The 20414-nt window shown below is 48.1% G+C and overlaps 1 protein-coding gene across 1 annotated transcript; it reads left to right on the forward strand.

Annotated features, from left to right (window-relative positions):
- Nucleotides 1–1327: 1327 nt before the first annotated feature.
- On the forward strand, nucleotides 1328–2212 carry LOC148511949 (uncharacterized). The gene has a single exon (XM_088482499.1). It carries the CDS (start codon nucleotides 1343–1345, stop codon nucleotides 2210–2212), a length of 870 nt encoding a protein of 289 aa, XP_088338625.1. The 5' UTR covers nucleotides 1328–1342.
- Nucleotides 2213–20414: the final 18202 nt, after the last annotated feature.

Here is a 20414-nt window from a genome sequence, read left to right on the forward strand (position 1 = left end):
CTCCGGTAGGTGTGGTACCCAAGAAGGCCCCTGGGAAGTTTCGTTTGATCCAACACCTATCATATCCTGATGGGCGTTTGGTGAATGACGCCATTCCTGATAGTTTTTGTAGAGTGAAATATCAAAGTTTTGATGAAGTCTTAGGTTTAGTGCGCAGTTTTGGGCAGGGCGCGCTGCTGGCTAAGTTAGACATTGAGTCAGCCTTCCGTTTATTGCCGTTGCACCCAGACGCTATGCAGTTTATGGGATTCAAACTAGAGTCAGGTTACTTTGTTGACAAATGTTTGCCTATGGGTTGTGCGGTTTCCTGTGCCTATTTTGAGAAATTCAGCTCTTTTCTACACTGGTGTGTTCATGCCGGCACAGGACAAGCGGGCGTGGCACACTATTTAGATGACTTTCTCTTCATAGGTCCAGGGGAGAGCGACGTCTGTGCAGACCTCCTGTTTTCCGCTCAAGCTCTGTTTCGCAGTTTAGGAGTTCCCATTGCGCAAGATAAGACGGAGGGTCCCATTTCCTGTCTGTCGTACTTGGGAATTGAGATAGACACGGTTGCGGGTTGTTGTAGGTTACCAAGCGACAAAGTGGCTAGATTGTTAGAACAGATTGCGGGTTGTTTAGCAGTGGACACGGTAAGATTACGTGGAGTTCAGTCACTGCTGGGTCCCTTTAATTTTGCTTGTCGCATAATTCCCATGGGCAGGGTTTTCTGTAGGAAATTGGAGAGGGCCACTGCTGGGTCGAGACAGCCGCATCATCATATTCGTTTGTCGTCAGAGATTAAGCAAGATCTTCGGGTTTGGGCCAAGTTTCTGGTTCAGTTCAATGGCGAACGTATTTGGCCAGCGCCTCCAGTGGCAAATGGGTCATTGCAACTGTATACTGATGCGGCTGGATCATCTGGTTTTGGGGCTTTTTTCAATGGGGAATGGTGCGCTACTGCTTGGCCTTTAGTTTGGCGCGACAAAGGCTTAACTAGTAATTTGTTGCTCTTGGAACTGTTCCCAATTGTCGTTGCTGTGGAACTCTGGTCAGCGCGTCTGAGTAACCGGCATGTAATTTTTTGGTGCGACAATTTGGGGGTGGTGCATGCTATTAACAATCAGTGATCATCCTCTCCGTTAGTTTTGCGTTTGCTTCGTCATTTAATTTTGCGCTGTTTAGAGGCCAACATACGTTTTAGAGCTCGTCATGTACCGGGTGTTGTTAACGAGATTGCAGACGCATTGTCTCGTTTTCAATTTGAACGTTTTCGGGCGCTTGCACCGTCTGCTTCTGCTGTTGGTTTGACATGCCCCCCGTTTGTGTGGCAGATAATCAGGCCGGCTTAGAGGCTTTGGCGATGCAATCGCTCGCTCCATCAACTCTCCGCAAATACTCGGCCGCATGGCGGGATTGGAGCAGTCACTGCGCGCGCCAAGATTCGGAGGGTAAGTCTCCGAAGGAGTTGCTGTCATCCTTTGTGTGGGAGAGATATCAGCAGGGGAGGTCCAGGGCCTACGTGGCGTCGGCGCTTGCGGGAGTCTCTTTTTTTTGCAAACTAAAAGGTTTGATTGACCCAACCAGGTCTTTTCTTCTTGCTAAGGCTCTCAAAGGTTGGGCTAGGCAAGCTCCTGTTCATGCCGATTCCCGTCAGCCGGTGGACACCCAGCTTTTGGCAGCATTGCTTAAGGTTATGGAGAAGGTAGCTTCTGATTCGTTTGAGGCTGCTCTTTTTCGTTTAGCTTTTTCTGCTGCGTTTTTTGGAGCTTTCAGGGTTAGCGAATTAGTGGCAGTTAATAGTTTATCTGAGTCCTCCGGGTTGTTGTATAAGGACATTGTTTTTAGAGATGCGGCGGTGCTTTGTAAGCTCCGTCTCTCTAAAACGGATCAGTCAGGTAGGGGTAAATGGGTCACGCTTGCGCAGCAGCAGGATTGTAATATTTGCCCGGTTCATTTAGCATCGCAATACATGTTAGTGCGCCCAGTTGGGGGGATTCAGTGGTTGGTTCATGCGGATGCTAAGCCTCTCACAAAGTTTCAGTTCACTGCGTTATTTAAGCGAAGTTTAATAGAATTGGGTTTAGATCATACAGATTATGGCACCCATTCCTTTCGAATAGGGGCAGCCACTTGTGCAGCGCTTGCAGGGGCATCTCCTTCGGATATTCAAAAGGTGGGGCGTTGGAAGTCAGGGTGTTATAAGAAGTATGTTCGCTGCGACAAGTTGTAGGTGCGCACCCTGCGATAACACGAAAACGTTGTTTACCTGCCAATCGTTGAACGGTTAGCGTTCAACAATTGGGGGTGTGAGGGGATTTTTTAATTTTCCTCCCGTTAGCCATGATCTGGCCCAATTTGGTTCACGGGTAGGTTTTTGGTTTTTTCTTCTTCACTCGGGTTCCTGTTTCCCCCTTTTTTGGCATCCCTGCTAGTTAGTTGCTCTGTTTTGTTCTAAGTTGTGTCGTTTTGATCCAGGTTGGGTGTGGTTTCTCATGTTAGGGTTTCTTCTTTTGCAGTGTTGACAAAAGAAGACGGGCAGGTGTGGTTGGTTGGCCACTCCTACATTTTTTGGGCGGAAAAACATGTCTCGGGTCGGACTAGTGGCTTGCCAATTGGTAGTCGGAAAGTGCGTTGGATTGGAGTGAGAGGTTTGCGAGTGGACGGTGTTTTGGCACTGATTGTTTCTGCGGTAGCAAAATGGGGAATGCCCGAATGGCTGGTGCTTCACGTTGGTGGCAATGATGTTGGTCAGCTGACAGGCGTGGGTTTAATCGTGAGTCTGCGTGAGATTGTGGATTCGATTCGTACAAAATGGCCATCCATTCAGATGGTGTGGTCAGAGATGACACCCCACTTGACGTGGAGAGGAGTGCGAAAGTTTGGGGCATTGGAAAGAACACGGAGGAAGGTGAACGTGGCAGTGTCTAAGCATGTCGTGTCGATAGGTGGCTTGGTGGTGCGTCATGGCTTTTTTGAGGGTGATCTTGTACGTTTCTTCCGTCATGATGGCGTGCATTTGAACGGACTGGGTATGAATCTTTTTGTTCAGGATTTGTTTTCGTTTCTTGGTTAGTTCTTTTGGGTGGCGGGCCAGTCTCTATTAGGGCCTGGCTTTGGCGGGAGTACGCTGCAGCTCAGTGGTTTTATGGGACGCAAGATAACTGTGGGAGCACTTGCTCTCGATGTACAAGGCGGATTTGTCCTGCTCCGCACGGGGGGACCCGGGCGTTTTTGCACGAAACGCCTCGGATTGGCCCAGGAGGGAAGTGAGACCCTCACGGTTTAAGTGCGTCTGAAAGGGGGAACGGTTTAGGCGTTCCCTGAGTATTTTGGAGTAAGTTAAAAAGCTAGAACTGAGTCTGCAGCGTCTCTTTGCCACCCTGGTTAGGTTAATTGATTCAATTATAAATAAAAGCTGTGACCTTTTTTAGCCAAGCTATGGTGTCTGTGTCTTTATTTGTAGTTAAGGTTAGGTAAGCTAATCAAGGTTGTATAAGTTTGGAAGTTATAAACGTATGTAATTCTTAACGCCCCTGGTTTGGCAGTTGAAACACTGAAAAATTGAAAAACTAGCAATTTTCAGGTATGTTTCTGTTACAGCACTTTATTAATTCAATTTGTTACATTTTATTAATAAACCATAGTTTGTATTTTTTTTTTTTAAGAACAGGTGGTGTATGCTTCATATAATCAAAGAGGGGAGGGAGATTGAGATGGTTGAATGTAGGCGGGTAGCTATGCTTCATGGTGCTAGCCACACCCCATGTCATAGACCACACCCCCACATCACTGGTCACACCCCCATATCAGTAATCACACCCCCTGCAGCAGCACACACTAGGCCAGTGTTGGCTAACCTTGACACTCCAGCTGTTATGGAACTACATAACCCAGCATGCACTGCTACAGTTTTGCTATTAGGGCATGCTAAAACTGTGGCAGGGCATGCTGGGATATATAGTTCCACAACAGCTGGAGTGTCAAGGTTAGCCAACACTGCAATAGGCCCTTCATAAATTTCAGCTCCAGGGCCAAGAGGGCCTTAATCTGGCACTGCCCTGCTGTAAGAGGTCTTGCTATAACTACACTCAGTGCTCTTGAAATTAGGGATGTGCGCCGGACCATTTTTGCCGGATTTGGATTTGGATTTGGTTCTAATTCGTCGTCCGGCTTTGGATTTGGATTTGCCAAACTGCGGTGACTGGCTTTGGATTTGGATTTGGATTTTTTTACAAAAATTGACAAAAAAAGCTAAAATCACATAAATTGGTCTTTTTTTTCTTCCTAGAGTATTATTAACCTCAATAACATTAATTTCCAGTCAATTTAGACCATATCACAGCTTATAATATTGTTTTCAACATTATTGGCCAAAGGTTGCAGTGAGCTGACTGGTTACTAAGCGACAAAGCAGCGGCACAACGACACAGACACCACAGTATAAAGCACATCTATGACACATTGCCACACAGCAGTGGCAGAAATGAAAAGTAGTGCACCCACCCAGTGGGTACGGCCAGCAGAGTCCCAGTACTTGTTTACATAGTGGGCTACGGCCCAAGGAGTCACAGTGCACAATCTTATTCACATTACACCGCACATAGGGCCTGATTCACATTACACCATAAAGCATTGTCTCTTATTTATGTTACGACACACAGTAGTGCCCCTTTTACACAATGCCCACAGTAGTGCCCCTTTTACACAATGCCCACAGTAGTGCCCCTTTTACACAATGCCCACAGTAGCGGTGTCCCTTACACAATGCCCCCAGCAGTGGTGCCCCCTAAGCAGTCCCCTTAGTAGTAGGGTCCCCTATGCAGTGCCCCCAGTAGAATGCCCCCCAGTAGAATGCCCCCCATTAGCAGGCCCCCCCAGTAGCATGCCCCCCATTAGCATGCCCCCCAGTAGTATGCCACCCAGTAGTATGCCCCCCATTAGCAGGCCCCCCCCATTAGCATGGCCCCCCCATTAGCATGGCCCCCCCAGTAGTATGGCCCCCCCAGTAGTATTTCCCCCCAGTAGTAGGCTGCCCCAGTAGCAGGCCCCCCCAGTAGTAGGCTGCCCCAGTATTAGCCCCCCCTGTAGTATGCCCCCCCCCTGTAGTAGTAAGCCCCCCCAGTAGTATGCCCCCCCCAGTAGTACTAAGCCCCCCCAGTAGTATGCCCCCCCAGCATGGCCCCCTCAGTAGTATGGCCCCTCAGTAGTATGGCCCCCCCAGTAGCAGACCCCCCCAGTAGCAGACCACCCCCCAGCAGTAAGCCTCCCCCAGTAATATAGCCCCTCAGTAGTATGGACCCCAAGTAGCAGACCCCCCCTAGTAGCAGACCCCCCCAGTAGTATAGCCCCCTCCAGTAGTATAGCCACCCCCAGTAGCAGACCCCCCCAGTAGTATAGCCCCCCCCAGTAGCAGGCCCCCCCAGTATTATGGACCCCCAGTAGCAGACCCCCCCCCCCAGTAGCGCCCCCGGCCCTTGCACAAGTAAAAAAAAAACAAGAAAACTTACCTGTATCCCCGCTCCCGCGCGTCCGCTCTGTCACACGCTGAGGAGGGAGCCGGAAGACGGAGCTCATGTGTGAGCTCCAGCCGGCTCCCTCCGTGCAGCAGCCAATGAGAGTCTGTGTGACTCTCATTGGCTGCTGTAACAAACAGCCAGCTGCCGCTGGCGGCTGTGTGTTTGTATCTGTGTAGGGCAGCGCTCTGCCCTACACAATAGGAGCCCTGATGTCGGATTCTCTAGTGAGAATCCGACATCAGGCGGCCGCCGTTTGGCCCCGAACGGGGATCCGAGTCAGGCGGGGAACACCCGAACAGGTTCGGGTGGACTCGGATCCCCAATGTTCGGAGCGGTTCGGATTCCACAGAATCCGAACCGCTCATCTCTACTTGAAATGACAGTCTCCTTCTAGGTGTGATATTGCTCAAAACTACAATTATACTGTATTATACCTGAATGCTGTGTAGTAATTTTTTGAAAATACACTTTTTTAATTTTTTCAAATCAACTGCTCCCAGCATCTTCTGTTCCTAACATAGTATGTTTTTTATATATATATATATATATATATATATATATATATATATATAGTGTGTGTGTATATATATATATATATATATAATATAAGCTTACTATATCATCACCCTAATTTGGGTGATGTGAATATTATTAGGGAGCTATGTATGTGTCTGTGAGCTGGGCGTAGGGTTTGGGGGAAAACAGGGCGGCATTGTGAACCTTTGCCTAGGGCGCCCTGAAATCTTGCATCGGCCCTGCCTGTCTTTCCTTGGCCCTGGACATATTCCTTTCTCCCTCCTTATACAAACTCAAAACACACAGAAAAAAAGACAAACGAACACAAACCTCCTCTCCTACTACCCACACACACATGCCACACACAAAAAAACACAGGACAAAAGAAAAGAAACACAATAAAAAAGAAAAGAAAAATGTGACAGATATATGACAAGACCATAAATAAGCACAAAGCTATTTCCACATACCAAGCGGCAATCTATTCCAGTAGCCAAAAACTCTCCTACACCACTAAACACACTCATCACTGTCCCTCTGCAACCTAAACCAACAAAATCTTCAAAAGTTGGGCTGTTTGTGGTGTTTTTATATGCTTAGACAGTGTGTACATGATGTGACTGCTTCAATCAGAACATGTTTCTAGGATGATGCATGCATTTTACTGTGTGTTTTATAAACACAACCATTCTTCTGTGTTTTATAAACATCCATTCTCACACGTGTTTTATAAACATCCATTCTCACACGTTTTATAAACATCCATTCTCACACATGTTTTATAAACACAACCATTCTTCAGTGTTTTATAAACACATCCATTCTCACGCGTGTTTTATAAACATCCATTCTCACACGTGTTTTATAAACATCCATTCTCACACGTGTTTTATAAACATCCATTCTCACACGTGTTTTATAAACACATCCATTCTCACACGTGTTTTATAAACACATCCATTCTCACCAGAGCCGGTTCTATGCATACGCATGGTACGCAGCTCAGTAGGGCACCTCATAGTGGAGGGCGCCTTGGCTGCGACCAAGCTAATTTATTATGTAAAAACACAAGGCAGCGGGCAGACTGTGTTAGACTGACACAGCTGCACCGAGCGTGTGGTGCTGACCTGACGGAGTTCGGTCAGCACTACACAGTGACAAATACACAGCCACCGGGGCTGGCGGCTGTGTGTTTGTTTTAATTAACAGCCAATGAGAGTCAGACAGACTCTCATTGACTGCTGCGCCCACTGCCGGAGCTAGGCTGGAGCTCACTCATGAGCTCCATGTTCCGGCTCCCATGGTGGGTAATGGGAGAGACGTCATGACATCTCTCCCATAAAGCAGAGTGGGCCGTCCTGGGAGGACGGAGGAGCGGACGGCAGCAGCAGATCCATAGCTGGGATTCAGGTAAGTGTTTTTTTTTTTTTATGTGTGTGTGTGTCTGCTGGGGGCAGGGGGGGGGGGTTGCAGCTACTGGGGGGACCACTACTGAGGACTACTATTGGTGGCAATGCATCGGGGGGGACCACTACTGGGGACTACTACTGGGAGGGGGCTACTACTGTGGGGCACTCCATTGGGGGGGGCACTACTGGGGGTGGACCACTACTGGGGGGGACCACTACTGGGGGCACTGCATCGGGGAACCACTACTAGGGGCACTACATAAGGGGGGACTACCACTGGGGGCACTGCATCAGGAGACCACTACTAGGGCACTGCATAGGGGGGGACTACTACTGGGGGCACTATATAAGGGGCTTACTACTGGGGGCACAAGGGGCATTACACAACTGGGGGATCACTCCTGGGGGCACTGTATAAGGGGAGCCATTGGAGGCCTGCATAAGGGGGACAACTCCTGGGGCACAAGGAGCACTGCACAGGGGGACCACTACTGAGGTCACTGAATAGGGAGGACCAAAACAGGGGGCAATATAGGGGGACCACTACTGGGGACACTGCATAGGGGGACTACTACTGGGGGCACTATATAAGGGGCACTACTGTGGAACTGTATAAGGGGGACCACTCCTGGGGCACAAGGGGCACTGCACGGGGGGACCACTACTGGGGGCACTGAATAGGGAGGACCACTACAGGGGGCACTGTATAAGGGGCACTGCATAGGGGGGACCACTACTGGGGGCACTACTGGGGAACTGCCAAAGGGACCACTCCTGGGGCACTACTGGGGGCACTGTATAAGGGGCACTGCATAGGGGGCATCACTACTAGGGGCATGCATAAGGGTGACCACTACTGGGAGCAATATATAAGGGGCACTACTGGGGTCCTGCATAAGAGGAACCACTACTGGGGGCATTGCATACTGGGGGTACTGTATAAGGGGCACTACTTGGGCGACTGCATTAAGGTGCATATGGAATGGAAAGGACTTTTCACAGAGTGATGAGAAAGGGGTGTGTGTGTCATGTTGACATGCCCTATTTTTCAGTAACCACGCCCATTTTTCAACATGAGCCGAAGGTGCGCACATAGGCGGGGACCCATTTTTATTATTTGTCCTGGGCTCCAAATACCCTAGTTATGCCACTGCTGTGCTTGTAATGGGCGGCGGCCCCTTGCTTGTAAGGAGTGACATGATGTCATGTTGCAGGCACAAACAACAAGGCTGGGTATGAACTATGCGGTGGGAGGAGAGTGGGAGCTGCAGCCCGTGTTTTAGAAGGATCGGTGCCGACGTACATAGTCTTTCCTTCTGCGGGCTGAGGTAGCAGCACTGCCCATCCAGGCTGCCAGTGATGCTGAGGTTGGCACTGTCGGAGGGGAAGCAGTACAGCCAGGTCGGCCCTATACTTACTCCGGGCACACTGAGGAGGCGAGCCGCCGAGGAGAGGTAATGCCCTCTGGCCGGGAATCTCCCACGCCCGCCCTGTCCTATCTTTCTGATTTGCTGCCACTGCTATAATGTTGGGATTTGGACGGGCTAAGCCGGGGCCGGGGGGGAGGAGAGAGAGAGGGGGAGGAGAGAGAGAGGGGGAGGAGAGAGAGAGGGGGAGGAGAGAGAGAGGGGGAGGAGAGAGAGAGGGGGAGGAGAGAGAGAGGGGGAGGAGAGAGAGAGAGGGGGAGGAGAGAGAGAGAGAGAGAGGAGAGAGAGAGAGAGAGAGAGAGAGAGAGAGACTGCTGTGTGTGAGAGAGATAGAGAATGAGTGACTGCTGTGTGTATGACAATATCTGGCTGATGTGTATGTGCATATGAGACAATAGATGACGGCTGTGGGTATGCAAGACAACATGTGACTGGTGTGTGTGACAATGGGTGACGTCTATACACCTGCATAGTAGCCATATCTATCATCAGTAATAAAAAAAGGTGGGTAACTACTTTGAGCAAGCGGTGAATAATTGCCGTGCACATGCGCACCGCATCTATTCACTGGAGAGAGGGACTGACGGCATGCCCAGCAGCTCCCAGAGTGCTGGGCATGCATCCAGGGTAACAAAAATGGGGTGTTGCTCATGGTTTGAGGTGGGGCCGGCCCTGATTCTCACACGTTTTGCATAAAACTCACACGACAAAACACGTTTGCATTCACCATCGAAAATCATGATTTTGCAAATCTCACTTCATGGTAAATTTGCAAGTTTGATCTGGGAAAACTCAGGCATGTTTGTGGGAACCTGTTCGAGTTTAATTGCGCTCAAACACGACTCTTAGTAAATGTGCCCCCAAAGCTTCATACATTTCCACCTTTCATTTTAAACTGTTACCTATCAGATGCCCTATGGAGGATCTCAGATAAGCTATATAATTTTTGTCTTTATTTATGTCATGAAGATTTGAAAATAACTTAAACGACTGAACAAACTACACTATGGGCCTGACCCAGAGGTGGACGCAGTTCGGGTTGGTGCTGTGTCTTTGGCCGCAGCAGAGCAGAGATGTTATGTTAATGCTGAAGGGGTGTCTTGTGTAATGAGATGATCACCACCAATGGTGTCACTGGGGTTGGTGTCACCCAGTGCGCCAAATACCCAGCCAAAAATGGGGCGTGACCTTACGGGAAAGGGACATGACCTCCGGGCACACCCTCTGTTTCATCACTCTAGGGGCATGCCCAGCACTCCAGAAGATGCCAGGCTGCACCCAGAGACTCTCCTCGTACTGCAGGTCTCTTCTCAGTGACCGAAAGCCGGGAACTGCACAATAACATCACAGTGCAGCGCCCGGCTCCCTATCACTGAGGATGAGCTGGCATTTTGGTGTCATCCCCTTGGAGTCCCACACGCCCTAGTGATGCCACTGCCCACCACCGGCTTCTCTGATCTGCTCTCTGCAGATGCAGTGTCGGATCAACATTGTGAGCATCACACATACCACATACTTGCCGACATCTCGGGAGCTGTCGGGCATTCTCGGCAGGGGGGGAGGGTCGCGGTAAAAAATGGGGGCATGGCCGACAAACTACGCAAATTTGGGGATGGAGCTTGGGGCGATGACAGCATGATCTCTTCACAATGCCGATATTAATGGCATTGTGAAGCAGGGGGCGGGGCCACAATGACGCGATTCAGCTGCTGCCGGGATTTACACTGTAACGGGGGGCGGATGGGTCTCCAGGTGAAAGGAGGCTTGCCTGCCTTTCCAGGGGGGGCGGGAGCGGCACCCGATTTTCGGGAGGCTCCTGGCCGAATCGGGAGGGTAGGCAAGTATGACATACCATCACACAGGATGTCAACCGTAACTAATGTGCCAAGGTAAGCGAATCTGCATCGGAAGACGCAGTCTCTGGCTCTGGCACTCCCTAAAAACGGAGGTGACAGGCTTCAGTATTTAAAAAGAGACTCCATTCCCACCCCTAAACACTTGCAACCTGTCAATCAGACTGCGGCTATGACCACACTGCGACCGGAACTGCAGCACCATCACAGCACATGTGCACTAAACAAACCATCAGTCATTTGCGACCAAGTCTCCACTGTGTCCAGGGCCTATATACTACTCATTCCTCTAGAGACACAGGGCCTTATTCAGCAAGGAACGCAAATGAGAGAATGCACACACTCGGCCGATGTTTCCACACTGTGCATACGTATGCATCACAATGCGCGTGCGGGAACTAGCAATTGCAATGGGAAATGCAAATGCAGAGGCGACGCAGACCCCGAACACAGTGATTGACAGGAAGTGCCGTTTGTGGGTGATGACAGGGGGTTGGTCGGGCGAACGCAGACGTGCCAGTGTGTTGGGACGGTATTGCAGTGGCGTGCATAAATTATCCATTGCAATTCCATACGCAGCCTGAGGCCTCATAGCGTGGCCTGAAGTTAGCAATTCCTGAGTGAGGTCTGACCTGCCTTAATTGTGCGTATGGGTCCGATGTTACCCGATATTACCGATGATTTCGCTATGTTGCCCAAGTATACGGATGTGTGTAAGGGGAAGTGGGCGTCCTTATGGTAAGCTGTGATCTCAATGTGATTGCAAACATTTACATCTCACCACTAATATTAGCAACTGCGGTGCTGCGGTCTAGCAGAATAGTGATCCATAGTGAATCAGGCCTACATATCATTCAGAAGAGATAATCAGAGAGGTCAAGAACATGGATTTTAGATAAGCACTTTGTCTCCTTTCAGGTCACACATATGTATTATGGAAATCCTGGAGCAGTATGTCTTACCATTACTGGGCTTCTTTTCTGTAAACAAAAGAAAACATGTATTTTTGAATATTGTACATATATAATTTCGGCAACACATTTCTATTATTAGTTTCGGCAACGCATTTCTATTATTAGTACAGATGTGTCCTGCTAAATCTTTGCTGCATACGCGGCAAATCGCACCACACATGGTGCAAGGCATGCACCCGTGATTGGATACGCGCACTGTGTATGCACCTGAGACTCCATAGGATTGCATGGTACGATCGCAGTGCGCGCAATAGCGTATGTAGCATACGCTGCTGCGGGTAATTACATGGTGCAATGCATGCGCACGTTTATAGCGTGATCAGCAAGGATGTAAGAGGAGACATCTGTAGCATGACACCTTTAGTAATTATGACAATTTACAGTATACAGTGACATGAGTGGAACACACATGACAGAAAAGATAGTTATTGATGAATTCAATAAATAAATGACATAAAAGCTTCTAAAAAGGAGCAGTATGCATAGGCAGAATGCACTAGGAATTCCTTGACTATGGGCCTGATCAGCACTGCTGAACACATATTCCTGATGGTAAGGAATCTGCGCTGATGCCTGACTGGTACAGCGCATGTGCAGTACAGGTCCTGCGTGATCACACACAGATCGGCAGCAGACTGTCAGTGATTGACAGTCTGCTGAGTTTGTGGGTGGGAGAGGGTGGCAACGGCCTCCGTTTCCTGAAAGGAGGCGTGTCATCGTCATTGAAGGGGAGGGAAGAGGCCAAGATCTCCATCGGCTGACAGAGATTTCCTGGCCTCTTTCTCTAAATCTGTGGCAGCCGGCTTGCGTGACCCCATGGATTACTTAGCCAGCCGATGTTCTCGCAGATTATCTTATGATGCGTTGTACAACGCAGCTCAGAAAAGTAATGCAGTAGGAGGCGTGATGCCTCCTGCTGCATTACCATAATTGCAAGGACGGAATTACAAACCTGTTTGCGTGCAGCTTTGCAATTCTGTCCTAAGCTGAATCAGACCTTATGCTCACTCCTTCCATTTCATTTTAAATAGTGAGAATACTTTACTGATATAAAGGGATGAAATGTGTTCATTTTCAGGCTTGACCTTTGCCATTTGCTGACATTCTTAAGGTGCCCACACACTGGGCGATTTTAGGCTCGATTTGCACGAAAATGATGCATTCTGAATGATACATTGTTTTAAAACGTGCAAATCGTACTTCCAGGAACGATAACGATCTGATGCGCTGCCCCGCGGGTTGTTTGACAATCTTCAGATCTTACCTACTGCAGGTAAGATCTGACAATATCGTTAGCTATGCAGATCGGTAGTGTTTTTGCACCTGCGATCGATTGTACGATAAATCGTCCGATCTGAATCATTTGAGAGGCATTTGACTGTACACTCCCACCCTCCATTTTGTGCAGCATCGTGAGGAGACCGGAGTGGCAGCACACGCAGCAGACAGACAGATTTTCAGCCACGATTCTTCTGTTTTTGGTATGTGTACTGCTGGCCACCAATGTGTATCCCACTGACACCAATATAGGGACATAGGGCCTCATTCAGAGGCGGTCGGAGGATGCAAGCGGTCACTCAGAAACTGGGCGGCCGCTTGCATCCTGACCGCCCGCCTCTGTTGCGGTCGTTAGGCTGTGGGTTAACACCCACAGCTCTAATGACCGCTCCGGTGATGGTCGCGATGGTCAGAGACCATCGCGACCATCGGGGCTTACGACGAGACCCTAGGGTAGGGTCTCCCTTGTTGTAAGCCCCAGAGAGCTTCTGGCTCTGTCTGAGCCGGAAGCTCTCCACTGACATCACTAGTGATGTCAGTGGGGCCTCCCCCAAACGGTAGGTGTTCCCATGGGAACGCCTCCATTTGGGCTGCCACCCCCACAGCCCGCCTTCCAAATGGGGCGAGCTGTCAATCAACATCGACAGCTTGCCCCCTTTGGATCAAGACCCGCTACAACCGGCGCTGCCGGACGTGCGCATGCTCTGTGGGGTGCTAACGACCGGGTCTGGATGACCCCCATAGGCCCTGATTCAGAGCCGGACGCTCGTACAGAGCGCTCGCTCTGAATCAGGGCCGGTCTTTTTTTTTTTTAGAATGGCCTCTTGGCCGCTCGCATAGCTGTGGGTGACCAGTCACAGCTATAGCGAGTGGCCAGGAAGATGGTCGCGATGGCCAAGACCATCGCAACCATCGGCCTTGCGACGAGACCCTTGTGGTAGGGTCTCGTTCATCGCAAGCCCCAGAGAGTTTTTGGCTCTAACAGTTCACATGGGAACGCCTCCATTTGGCAGCCCCTCCCACGGCCTGCCCACCAAAGGGGGCGTGCTGTCACTCAACATCGACAGCTCGCCACCTTTGTTGCGAGACCCGGACAGACGGATTGCCCGTCGCTATCTGGGTCTCGCGCATGTGGACGACGGAGCCGGCTCCGTCGTGCGCATGCGCTGTGGGCCACCATCGACCCGGTTGCGAGCGCTCAGCGCTCGCGACCGGGTCTGAATCAGGCCCAAAGGTCACTACTTAATTCTTTTAAAAAAGATGTAATGTGTTTTTTTTTTTTTTTTATAAAAAATTACTTTTGTGTCAATTAAATTTGTTTAGCCACTCTTTTTTTGTACCCAAATATTAAAAGGCAATTAAATACATATAAATTAATTGATAAATGAGTAAATTAATAAAACTTTATTAAAAAAAATAATAAAAACATTAACTCAACATAAAAAACACTATAATTATTTAAAGATTTAAAAATCTTTTTAAAAATGTAACATAAAATAACAAACTTTAAAAACTTTTGCATAAATAAATTACCTTTGTGTTCAAATATCTGTCCACAAATGTGTTTTACATGCAAAAAATAAAAGTTAGGGCCCCCCGTTGATTTGGGGGCCACAATAGTCCAAAAGATGGATACCCCCACTCTTTAATGCTGACAGCAGCAGCTATATGAAATAACAGTAATACAATGACACTTTCCAGTGTGCAATCCACTATTGAAATATTGCATTTATAACAGTGTCACATACAGGGTTATGTTGTACCTGAGAGGTAGAAGAGTGATATACTAGTTAACATGAAACCTTATTCAGCAATTGCCAGTAGGTGAACCTAGAACAACGTGCCTGTTGAATGGAGGATCCTCCAACATACTGAGGGCCTGATTCAGAGATGGATGGAATCGCACAGCCGCACACAAGCAGCTGTGCAATTCCGTCCATTTAAAATGCAAATAAAGAAGGAGGTGTCACATACCTCCTTGCCGCTTTTGTGTGATTCCAGCGCTGTGACCCAGGTCGCAGCCTGGGGTCACCATCGGTCACCATTGCGATTGTTGTCGATGTTCCATTGGCCAGGCTGCAGGAGCTAAAGCTTCCCTTAGCCTGGCCGGGTCCTGGCAGCTTGTGAGGCCAGGAAGTCTGTGTGCACCCACACAGACCCTGGTCTCGCCTTTCCCGAAAAAAGGGGGCAACAAGCCCCCGCTGTTAGGAACGCCCCCGCTCCACCTCCCAAGCACTGCAGACTGTCAATCAGGCTGCGTGCTCGCAGTCGGAGGGAGCTGCACATGCACAGTACACCTGATGCGTATGCGCAGTCCTCCAAACATCAAAGATTTGTACTAACCATCGGGTTAGCATACATCTCTGAATCAGGCCCTGAATGCCTTAATTAACAACAGGCTATATCATCTACACGAGTTATACTTAACTAAATAACAAATCACCAAAAGGCATAGCAGCAATTTTATTTACAAACAGGAGGGGTAATATACTCTGCAGTGAAACTTCCTGATTATAGCTGACACAGCAACAGAATGAACCTAACGTTAGGTCTGTACTCCAGAACTATAAAGGCCATAATATGTATATGTTTGAGAAGGTGATATACACACCCACTAATTTGCTGTAATTGTATTATTTGGTCAGATTGACACCAGACACATTCCTGTCATATAGTTAGGATCGAGTGAAAGTGTTCTCAATAGAACTGTATGCATGTTACTAGCAGGCCCGCTGAGAGCCGCGGTGGGCCCGGGTAATAGGGGGCGTGGCCTAATTGCGGGAGGTGTGGCCACGCCCCCTTCCCGGCAAAATATATAAATAAATAAAGATTTGCAGCGCCGCTGCGCGCTGGGGAGAGGGGGTGCTCTGGGCCCCCTCAGCCCTGCTCAAAGCCAGGGGTGGCGCGATCAGCGTGATCGCTCCCCCCCACATGCATAGGAGACTGCTGTGGCTGCTGCTCAGCAGCCACGAGCAGTCTCCACTGTAGCTCAGCATACGCTGTGTGCTGGGCTGCTGTGAGGGAGGGGGAGCGGCGCCGGGCATTATAACAAAGCTCTTGTGTAAGGAACAGTCCCTCCGGCTTAGAGTAAATGGCAATGTGCGAAAACACTGCTTCTTCTCTTCAATTAACTGGGCAGCGACAGAGACTGGAAAAACAGCATCCCTAGTTATATTGCACAAGGACTATATGGATCTAGATGAAAAACAGCAAATTCCTTTGTCCCATAGTGAAGTGTTCAAAGAACCAATTACCCTCACAAACCAAAGGCTTTTTGATAACATTCAATTTGTGTGCCCTAAATGGGGTGAAATTTATCACAACAAGCAAATGGAAGCAGACACTATGCCATCAGAAGAAGACCTGGATTAACAAAAAGTAGAAAAATCTGCAGTCCTAAAAACATCTTGTTCCTGCGTTGTCTGCTGCCTACCCCAAACTCGGCTACGTCCCTGGAGTTGCACTGTCTGTTGCCTGTCCCGACCTTGGCTATGTCCCTGGAGATGCACAATCTGCCACCTGCCCTGATCTTGGCTACATCCCAGGAGATGCACTGTCTGCCGCCAGCCCTGACCTCGGCTACGTCCTTGGAGATGCACTGTGTGCCGCATGGCCCGACCTCAGCTACATCCCTGGAGATGCACTGTCTGCTGCCTGCCCTGACCTCTACTACGTCCCTGGAGATGCACTGTCTGCCACCTACCCTGACCACGGCTACGTCCCTGGAGATGCACTGTCTGCCACCTGCTCAACCTTGGCTACGTCCCTGGAGATGCACGGTCTGCTGCCTGTTCGACCTCGGCTACATCCCTGGAGATGCACTGTCTGCCACCTATTCAACCTCGGCTACATCCCAGGAGATGCACTGTCTGCTGCCTGCCCCGACCTCTGCTACGTCACTGGATATGCACTGACTGCCACCTGCCCTGACCTCAGCTACATCCCTGGAGATGCACTGTCTGCCACCTGCCCCGACCTCTGCTATGACCCTGGAGATGCGCTGTCTGCTGCCTGTTTGACCTCGGCTACATTCCAGGAGATGCACTGTCTGCCACCTGCCACGACCTCTGCTACATCCCTGGAGATGCACTGTCTGCCGCCAGCCCTGACCTCGGCTACGTCACTGGAGATGCACTGTCTGCCGCCTGCTCAACCTTGGCTACGTCCCTGGAGATGCACTGTCTGCCGCATTCCCCGAGCTCGGCTACATCCCAGGAGATGCACTGTCTGCCGCATTCCCCGAGCTCGGCTACATCCCTGGAGATGCACTGTCTGCCACCTGCCTTGACCTCAGCTATGTTCCTGGAGATGCACTGTCTGCCGCCTGCCCTGACCTTGGCTACATCCCTGGAGATGCACTGTCTGCCATCTGTTTGACCTCGGCTACATCCCAGGAGATGCACTGTCTGCCACCTGCCCCAACCTCAGCTACATCCCAGGAGATGCACTGTCTGTCGCCTGCACCCAATTTTGGCTACGTCCCTGGAGATGCACTGTCTGCCGCCTGCTTCAACATCGGCTACATCCCAGGAGAAGCACTGTGTGCCGCCTGCTCCGATGTTGACTACATCCCAGGAAATGCACTATTTATTCTTCTATATTGCTCAATTACTAAAATAATGTTGAAAAAATAAATAAAGGTGTCTTGCTTAACAGGAACGGTGTAAGGAATTAGGGCAAGGCATAGTAGGGCTAAAATAAGCTTTATCCCTAAAAGATCAATAGAGATGGGTTTAGAAATGGGGTAATTATATAATCTATTGGAAACATAGACGGCCCGATTGAGAGGGGCATGTAATGTTGATGCCACACACAAGCAGCCTATATTTTAGTTTGTGCATATAAATAAATTGAGGTCCCACTTCTGAAGATTAACACAGTCAGACCTGGCAACAGTAAACTACATGTACAGGTGCCTTTTTACTTTAACTGGTATGCATACCCTAACATCTATAAAATACCATGCAAGGAATCTGGTCAAATGGGTCATGAAAATATGAATGGGTATGTATACATTTACAGTATATGCACTATGCAGTAAAATCATCAATACATCATGCACATGGAATATCTGGGGCTGGACATCTGAGACAGAAGAACCTGAACTCACAGCTCAGTGATCCACATGGGAGACTGGATTCCTGGCTGTGGACAGATTATGGTCCACATGGGCCTGGAGCTGAAATATACAAAGGGCCTATTGTGTGCTGCCTCAGGTGGTGTGACTAGTGATGAGGTGGGGCATGACCAGTGCTGTGGGGGCGTGATCTGCACAGGGAGTGTGGTATGCATCACAGGCTGTGACTAGTGCCTTCCTTTAATCACCTCCACTCTGCTTATATCAACAGTGTGATGTGAAAGTATACAAACAAAAAAAGAAAAATGGCACTTACTGATCACATGAATTTGAACTACAAAAGAGCATGTGGGTCAATTAGTGATGTCATGAATGTGACATCTCTCTATATAAAAAGGACCTAATCTGTTATTACTAGTTATACCAAGAAGATACAGATAAATCAAAATAAAACAATAGCGATCCACATTAAATAGGGCAGCAAGGGAAAGAAAGTGGTTTTCACAAATCACCACCGTATGTCAGACAAAGAAAGGTTGTTCCCAAGCGCTCCTAATGGGAGTGATGGACAGTTTTTTAAAAGTCAATCTTACTCAGTTATTCGTGTGTGATGCACTGACACCACTAATTAATTAAAATAAAATAGCTCCTGTATCAGTGTTACTGATCCATAAAAAGTCTTAAATAGTTCACTGTAGCTTCTATTATATCAGGTCGTCATTCAAAACTTTGTTTATTCCTCCTTCCAGGGCAACACCACCTTTATACTGATGTCTTTCAATGTGCATACATGCAGCACCTCCTTTATACTGGTTTTCTTTCAATGTGCATACATGCAAAACAAAAGAGGGGGTTGCCACAATAGTGTCAAATCTTCACAATTTTTTAATAAAGTTTTTTAAAAAGTACAAATGGATTCGTACCATAAATGACCTTATAAGTGAGGTACACTGTAGAACCTATAGGGGTATTAGTATGCTCCCCCTATAGAGCGTTACCTTCCCAGTCTTAGGTACTCCAAGTAAATCACCATACAACCACCAACGCGTTTCCACCTTCTATGAGGTCTTTATCAAGGTATATGGTAACATCTAGACTAACCTGATATAGATAGGAGCAGTTGGCGGAGCCACCCTCGTTATGTAATATATGTAAAAACACGCACTTACTGTTTTTACACGGAGCTGTCTCCCAGCTCCGTGGTGCTGAGACATTGACAGCACGCCACATGACCGCGCGCGTATCCCGGAAGTGCCGCATGTTCATTCTATCTTTCTCATGTGATGCGTTCCAGCTCCTGGAGTGCCTCACGTGGTGCGCGCCTCTAGCCTCTGGAGTTCAAGATTTAGTGGGCTAGTTTAATCATCAGTGCTGGCATGTACAATTTCGCCAGTGCCAGCCCCATGCTAGCTAAATAGCGGGCAAGTACCAACCATTATTTGTGGCATATAGAGTTTTTAAACTCCATGGATACATCGATATGCAAATGTGGATATGTATATCTCCTGCAATTGTATAAAGTGCACTGTGCCTTAAACATGCAATGGGACCATTGTCATATGAAATTTACAATATAACCCATACAAGCAGGTATATATTAGCATACAAAAATCATGGTAAATGCGAAATGCAATATAAAATACACAATAAATATGATAAAAATCCCATAATAAAAAAACAATAAAAAAAGGCATTCAGAAGAATAAATATTTGAACACATCAATAGCCTAAAATCGGTATGGAGATCATAAATAAAATATAACCTGGAAAATAAATATATGGCTTTGCATAAAAATTGTATAAACAGATATAAGGATCATAAAAACCATTTTAGTTCAAAATCCGCATTCAGACCATGCGGTTCTAAAGTTTTTACTTCATAAATGTATTTCATTTCTGTTTTTGCTAAAAATGTATCTATGCCTTTAGTTCTCCAGTTTCCTTCTACCTTTTTTATGCCCATAATGTATTTGATATCATTTACAGAATTTTGGTGTTTCTCATGGAAATGTTTGGCCAAAGCATGATTCGTTACACCCCTTCTGATGTTACGCAGGTGTTCAGCCCACCTGACTTTAAGTTTTCTGGATGTTTTTCCTATATACTGTAATCCGCAGGTGCATTCAATCATGTCGATACAATTATTACTATTACAGGTCATGAATTCTTGTATTTTGAATTTCTTGGGGTTAGATTTAGAATCAAACGTTTCTATTTTTGAATCTTGGTTAGTGTGCGTGGTGCAGACCACACATGAACCACACCGATGAAACCCCTTGGTTTTTATCCTGCCGGTTCTCTTTTCAGCTATGGCACTTTTCATCAATCTGTTGTTAATGTTAGGGGCCCTTCTATAGGTGAACATTGGTTTCTTTGGAATAA

This window comes from Taudactylus pleione, unplaced genomic scaffold, assembly GCF_031769625.1.
Source record: "Taudactylus pleione unplaced genomic scaffold, aTauple2 ptg000289l, whole genome shotgun sequence".
Taxonomy (NCBI): Eukaryota; Metazoa; Chordata; class Amphibia; order Anura; family Myobatrachidae; genus Taudactylus; species Taudactylus pleione.